Genomic DNA, 7,780 nt, shown 5'->3' with positions numbered 1-7,780 from the left:
TGTGTGAGCGACTAATTTATGGTAGGCAGAGGGTCAGAACACTTCGGCCAATCAACATCAGAGCTGATGTGGCTTAGTTTGCAAGAGTGGAGAACGAAATGCATGGAACTGTACATGACTCTGAGTGTGTACTTGAATCAAACACAAACAAACAAATACATTTTATCTAGTAATACCGACTTAATCTATTGTCTCCTATAGGTTAAGTTTGTCTGGGGATATGGGGTCACGTGCTTCACCAGAAAACACCACCAAAACTGTGTGCAGAATACATTCAACATCCCCATTGAACGAAAGCAAGAGGCCTTAAATATATTAGTACTGTACGCCTATAAGTGACTATTTGCAGACATGTCTTTCACAGTTTTAGTGCAGTTTTGATTGCACATTCCCTAAGTTTATGTACAGTTTCCTCGATATATGTGCACTTTTGATTGCATTATTCCCTCAACCTATGTGCACTTTTGATTGCATTATTCCCTCAACCTATGTGCACTTTTGATTGCATTATTCCCTCAACCTATGTGCACTTTTGATTGCACATTTCCCAAGGTTATGTGCACTTTTGATTGCACATTTCTCACGTTTATGTGCACTTTTGATTGCACATTTCCCAAGCTCATGTGCACATTTGATTGCACATTCCCCAAGCTGAGTGGAAGCGGGACAGAGATGATTGGGGGACAGAGATGATTGGGGGACAGAGATGATTGGGGCAGAGGTCAGCGCATTAGACGTCATTGCGCTGCGCTCTCCGGTGTTGACTTGGTCGGGGTCAGGTGGGTCGCGGGCAAGTCCCTACAAACGTCAGAGGCTTAGCCGGCCTCAGACCTGAAACCTCGCTCAACCTTGAACATGACTGTGCACTCGACACTGGACTTACAGAAGAGCGGGCAGATGGAGAAAGATAATACATGTGGTTTTATTCTGGCTTTGTTTTGTATTTTGTCCTATTGTCAGCAAAGGCAAATCTAATTTAAGACTGGGGTCAATAATTATAAATAATTCTGGTTCGGGTTTGTTTTCTTTTTTTTATTTACAACTGCCTCCGTTTCAATTAAAATGATTATGTGCCAGCAATGTAATAAATAAATAAATAAACAAATAATACATTTCAACTAAGGGTTATCAGGAAAATCTACGGCTGGCTATAGCTCCCTCTGTTGGATCAATGCAGTCAATGCAGATCAGCGCGGCAGATCCTTCAAACCCACAGGAACAATAATCATGAAAAATGTGACGAAGCAAAAAGTGTTAAAGAGTTTAAGATGGAGTTACATGTCATGGATGTCCTCTAAAGCCCTTCCTATTTAATGTTTTAATGTTAATTGTTTTTTGCTGTCAATAGAGAAGTCACACAATCCAGCATTCAACACCAAACTCCACACAAGTGCATTTAAAAACAGTAATTCAAATGTATGTTATTTATTTTGGTTTAAAGAGTTTAAAAATATACATTTAACTTAAATATATCTTAAAACTGTAGGTAATTTATCAGGGAACTGTTTTGTTTTGAGTACCGGTTTTATGTACTTCATGGGCTTTAATAAAAAAAAAAAATGTCTTTCTTAATTTTAAAGTTCTTTAAGTATAAAATATAAAACTGAAGCTGCACATGTATTTATAATTTCTAAGTTTAATTTTATATACAGGTTTAATATGTCTCTTAAATTAAATCACAATAAAAATACATTATTTACCGTATGATTAACTAAAATTTGCCCAGTGCAAGAGCTTTAATTTATTACAATATTTATGTCAAAAATCTGCACTTTTCTTGGTGGCAGTTGTCCACGGTTGGTTGGTTGGACTTGTAGTGAACAGGAAGTGAAAGACACAGATGAAAATGTCTCTAGTCTTCATCATTTTGTGCAGTTTTCTGATGCGTTGCTTGAACGCGTTGTGCTGCCCCCTGTCTGTGTGCAGTGGGAGTACAGCGGCCCGTCCTGACCGTCCTGCCCCCGTCCAGAGAGGAGCTGCAGAGGGGCAGTGCCACGCTGCTGTGTGTGGCCAGCGGGGGTTTCCCCTCTGATTGGACCCTGGGTTGGAGAGTGGGCGGGGCCTCCAGAGAGGGGTCCCTCAGCCCGGGGGTCTTGAGAGGGGACGGCCTCTACAGCAGCATCAGCGTCCTGAGTCTGTCCACAGAGCTCTGGAGAGACACATCAGTGAGCTGTGAGGCCCATCGAAGTGGACAGAGCCCAGTCACTCAGAGCCTGGAGTCACTGTCCTGCTCCGAGTGAGACACGTCCACATGAGGACACACTTCACCTGCTCTATGGGACACGCCCTGGGTTTGACTGAGCTGATGGAGGAGTCAGGAACAAACATGTGACTGTGCAGCTTCACATGTTGTTGTTTTATGGCGGTTGGCATCAGAGTGTCGCATTACTGCCAGACTTTATTCCCCAGACTTTGTCGTAGTCCTAAAAGTTCCTCTTCCAGTGCTTTGACTTCCAGTGCTTTGACAAAGGCCAAGAGGTCATGAGATGCCTTTGTTATTGTGAGATGCCTTTGTTATTGTATCCTATAGAAGTTCTTGTTGTTGTTGTTGTTTTATGGCGGTTGGCATCCAATTGTTGCATTACCACCAGACTTTATTCCTCAGACTTTTCGTAGTCCTCAGACTCTGTCGTAGTCCGTAAAAGTACTCCTTCCATTGCTTTGGTGTTACAAAGCCCATGAGGTCATGATATGTCTTTGTGACTAGAATAGTTGTTGTTGTTTCAGAGACCAACCGGCTTTATTCCAGGGAGACTCTTCTTCATCTTCCTCTCCTTCTTTGACGTTCGGTGCTTCCACCGTACAGCTTTATTCTTTAGGCTTCATTCTATAGGCTTTAATATTTCCACTGATGTCGCCGCTTGGTAGTCGTGCGTCTACGAGACTGGGCGAGGACAGGAGACCACCCCCACCCCCATCTCGTCACTCTGATCACTCTGACTCCCCAAAAGCAGACCCCCATCACTCCGAATCCCATTTAGCGCCTTTGGCCTGTTTTCTATATCTGCCCAATCAAGCTCCTTTGTTCCAAGGAATCTCCCTGCAGCTTTAGCAATGATCCTGATCCTTTCAGTTCTACTTTGAGTCTGAGCAGCACAGTTTACAACATCCACCATAAAGAGTTATTCCTCCCCTCAGACTTTGTCGTAGTCCTTAAAAAATCTTATTCCATTGCTTTGGAAGTACAAAGCCCATGAGGTCATGGGACGTCTTTGTTGTTTTACAAAGCCCATGAGGTCATGGGACGTCTTGTCGTTTTATCCTTTAGAAGTCCTTCTTCCATCACTTTGGCGTTTCTAGTCCCATGAAGTCAAAGCGCGTTAGACCATCCTCTTGCTCCTCATCCTCGGCTCAGTCTCCAACACCCCCCAACTCTATAAACGTTTACCCAGCCCTGTGTTATATAAGTAAGCAACCACAGCCTGACACAAACCCTGTGACTGGATCGCCAGAACGTTCCTCAGATTGAACTCCCGCCCATTATTCCGAAACCACAAGGCCAACCCGGCCCTTTCTCTATCATAAGCCTCACAGCAAATCAGCACATGCTCGACAGTCTCTGGCACCCAACAGTGACCACACAGACCGGTCGGATGTTTGCCTATCCTACTCAGTGACCAATTGAGTCCAGTATGGCCAATCCTCATGCGGGCGAAGGCCCTTTCCTCCCACGCGTTCCTGCCCATAGACCTGCAAGGACCCACACTACCCTGTACGTGATAGAGATGCCGTCCAGTAACACAGTGGCTCCAAAATTCCTGCCAAAGGCCGACCACATGACTCTTGATAACGGGCTTGATTTCAGATTTGCTTAACTCAACCGCCACATCAATTGATGGCCGCCTAAGGGAACGTCTAGCCAGTGTATCAGCCATTTCGTTACCATCCACCCCCAAATGTGCAGGGACCCAAATGAAGGAAACCCTCACATCCTTCCTGGACAGGGAGAGCATCAGACAGAAGATGCCATTCAACACATCCTGTCTGCAATCCGATTTCCCAGATTTAATGCTTTGCAACGCAGAAAGGCTGTCAGAGGCCACCACAATGCCGCAACACTGTAAAGCAGATTCCGCCCATTCCAATGTCAACCGTATCGCTATGAGTTCCGACGTGAAAACAGAAAGGCGATCTGTCAACCTCTTCTTGACCGCCAGCCCCAGGTCAGGCACAAAATAAGCAGCGCCAGTACGCCCACTCTCAGGATCCCTAGACCCGTCGGTATAAATAAACACATCATCTGAGCACTCAGATGATGAGTGCCTGATAGGTACTCGATTTCTCCCTCTCACCCATAGAGCGCCATCATCAGCATAAAGGCTCCTCCCAACAGACCCATCCACGTCGTCAAAGATGTCCTTAATCATAACATTGAACAAGATAGGGTTGTACACACTCCCCTGAGGGATCCCATTCTCTACCTCATAGACCCCAGAGTAAGCAGCGCCCACTCTGGTTTGAATACGCCGGCCAGACAGAAAACTCCGGACCCAGTTAAACAGTTTACCCTTCACACCACACTTCCGCAGCTTAATGAGGAGCCCATCCTTCCAAACCATATCGTACGCCTTCTCCACATCAAAGAGCACCGCAATAACCTTTTCTTTCTGAGCCCTGGCCAGCTGGATATCAGATTCCAAATACAACACGGAATCCATGGTTGTTGTTGTTGTTGTTGTTGTTGTTTTATGGCGGTTGGCATCCGAGTGTTGCATTACCGCCAGACTTTATTCCTCAGACGTTTCGTAGTCCTCAGACTCTGTCGTAGTCCGTAAAAGTACTCCTCCCATTGCTTTGGCGTACAAAGCCCATGAGGTCATGATGTGTTTTTGTGACTAGAATAGTTGTTGTTGTTGTTGTTGTTGTTGTTGTTGTTTTATGGCGGTTGGCATCCAAGTGTTGCATTATCGCCAGACTTTATTCCTCAGACTTTGTCGTAGTCCTCAGACTCTGTCGTAGTCCGTAAAAGTACTCCTTCCATTGCTTTGGTGTTACAAAGCCCATGAGGTCATGATATGTCTTTGTGACTAGAATAGTTGTTGTTGTTTCAGAGACCAACCGTGGCTGTGTTTGTCCGAGATGACCTAAATTACGTTGTTGTCAGTGTGAGTAAAGCGCCGGAGGCCCTGGCGGTGAGGGTCTGGCTGGGTGGTGAAGCTGTTACTGTGGTTAACCTTTATAATCCGTGTGGTGAGTTAACGTTAGAGTCCTTGCATAGTATCGGTAAGGATGTTCGGGGAAAGGCCGTGTGGTGTGGGGATTTTAATGCGCATAGCGCTTTGTGGGGCGGTAGTGGTACCGATAGGTATGGGCAGGTGGTAGAGGGTTTTATCAATCAAAGGGAGTTGGTTTGTCTGAATGATGGGGGTGGGACCCGCTATGATATGGGGACCGGTGCGGAAAGTGCAATAGATCTTACACTTGTGTCCAAGGAGTTAGCTGGTGTTTGTAGTTGGGAGGTTCTTGGTAATCTTTCTTTTGGTAGCGATCACTATCTAGTCCGCACCGTGATTGGCTTTGGGAGCTGTGTGGTCAGGGGGACGAGGATCCAGAGGTGGCAGTTGGCAAGGGCGAACTGGGGGGCTTTCCTGAGGAAAGCTGATGATGGTTCTAGGGTTCTGCAGGAAGGAGGATTGACTCAGGTGGATGATCTCAATAGTGCAATTGTCTCGCTCATCACGCAGTCAGCGGTAGGCACGATTCCTAAGAGTGGTGGTAGTGGACATAGGAAGCGGGTGCCGTGGTGGACTGAAGCATGTGGTCATGCTGTTAGGGCGAGAAATGCGGCGTTTCGCCGGCTAAGGGTTGCCCACACTGAGGGTGCCCTCATTGACTACAAGAGGGCCCGCGCTGTTGTGCGGAAAACTGTGAGAACGGCCAAGAGTGCCTATTGGAGGCGGTATTGTTCCAAAATTGGGAGAGAAACGCGTCTCGGGGATGTTTGGGGGATGATTAAGCGGATGCATGGGGTTGAGCGCCGTCATGGGACCCCGGTCCTAATACTGAATGGTGTTGAAGCAGTCAGCGACGTTGACAAAGCTGAACTGTTGGCCAGCACCTTTGTGTCGGTGCACAGCTCTGACAATCTCTCACCTGCGGAAAGGCACTACAGGGAGAGTACTTTGGCCCAGAATTCTGAGCTGATGCCCGGAAACGTAAAAAGTCCCTTAGCTCGTCCGAGGGTTCTGGGAATGAGCAGCAGGATGAGGCTGAAGCTATTGATATCCGGGGTGAGAGCAGAGACTGTAAGGTGATCATAAAGCTTGCACAGGATAGTGCATCCTTTAAGGAGTGGAATTCAGTGGCATTGTCAAAGAGCCTAACTGTAGCTGTGGGAGTGATCAAGAGTGCGAGTGTCCTTAGGGATGGCTCGCTGCTGGTCATGTGCAAGGACGCGGCTCAGCAACGGAAGGCGATTGGAACTAAACGTCTGGGTGGAAAGGACATTCTTGTGTCTGATGCTGAAAGAAACACGGTCAGAGGAGTTATCGTAGGTGTCTCTACGGCAACGTCTGTGGATGAAGTTAAGGAGAATTTGACTGGAGTTACGGTGGTGGACGCTAGGCGTTTGAAGGTGACCCGGTTTGGGGTAAGATGTGACAGCTTGTCGGTAATGGTAACACTTGAAGGGAGGTGCCTGCCTAGTAAGGTGTTCATTGGGTACATGTGCTATAGCGTCAGGCCATATGTTCCACCGCCCCTGCGTTGCTTTAAGTGCCAGCGCTTTGGGCATATTGCAGCGGTCTGTAGAGGGAAGCAAAGATGTGGTAAATGTGCAGGAGATCACGAGTATGGGAAGTGTGACGTGGGAGCAAAACTGAAGTGCTGTAACTTTGGGGAAGAACATAGCTCTGCCTACGGGGGATGCAGGTTTAGCAAAAGAGCTGCTGAGGTGCATAAAATAAAGGTCTCTCAAGGTATATCCTATGCAGATACAGTCAAGAAAGTTTCAAGTAACGAGTTTAGAGTAAATACAGAGAGAGGAGCCAGCGCTGCTCCCAGCCAGGGCGAAATGAGAAAGGCCAGCGTGGCTCCCAAGAAGTGTGAAGGTTTCAAGAGTGGAGGTCCCAAGTGTGCAGGTTCCAGAATTAATGAGAATACCCTGGTTGTGGATAGAGAGGATTTTGTACTCTTTATGGTGGATGTTGTAAACTGTGCTGCTCAGACTCAAAGCAGAACTGAAAGGATCAGGATCATTGCTAAAGCTGCAGGGAGATTCCTTGGAACAAAGGAGCTTGATTGGGCAGATATAGAAAACAGGGTAAAGGCGCTAAATGGGAGTCGGAGTGATGGGGGTCTGCTTGTGGGGAGTCAGAGTGATCAGAGTGACGAGATGGGGGTGGGGGTGGTCTCCTGTCCTCGCCCAGTCTTGTAGACGCACGGCTACCAAGCAGCGACATCAGTGGAAATATTAAAGCCTATGGAATGAAGCCTAAAGAATAAAGCTGTACGGTGGAAGCACCGAACGTCAAAGAAGGAGAGGAAGATGAAGAAGAGTCTCCCTGGAATAAAGCCGGTTGGGCTCTGAAACAACAACAACTATTCTAGTCACAAAGACATATCATGACCTCATGGGCTTTGTAACACCAAAGCAATGGAAGGAGTACTTTTACGGACTACGACAGAGTCTGAGGACAAAGCACTGGAAGTCAAGGCACTGGAAGAAGAACTTTTAGGACTACGACAAAGTCTAAGGAATAAAGTCTGGCGGTAATGCAACACTCGTTTCTAGTCACAAAAACACATCATGACCTCATGGGCTTTGTAACGCTGAGGACTA

General features: G+C 46.9%; 1 gene segment (V, D, J or C); it reads left to right on the top strand.

The window, feature by feature from the left end:
* Positions 1-706: 706 nt before the first annotated feature.
* LOC140370988 (Ig kappa-b4 chain C region-like) lies at positions 707-2,240 on the top strand. The segment is given in 2 exon segments: positions 707-779; positions 1,927-2,240. Coding segments are annotated over 2 exon segments (387 nt in total).
* The last annotated feature ends 5,540 nt before the right edge of the window (positions 2,241-7,780 follow it).

The sequence above is a fragment of the Eucyclogobius newberryi genome, unplaced genomic scaffold, assembly GCF_026437365.1.
Source record: "Eucyclogobius newberryi isolate DKJ021-1_F unplaced genomic scaffold, fEucNew1.0.hap1 SCAF_21, whole genome shotgun sequence".
Lineage (NCBI taxonomy): Eukaryota > Metazoa > Chordata > Actinopteri > Gobiiformes > Gobiidae > Eucyclogobius > Eucyclogobius newberryi.
This window is presented reverse-complemented; position numbering and strand designations above follow the sequence as displayed.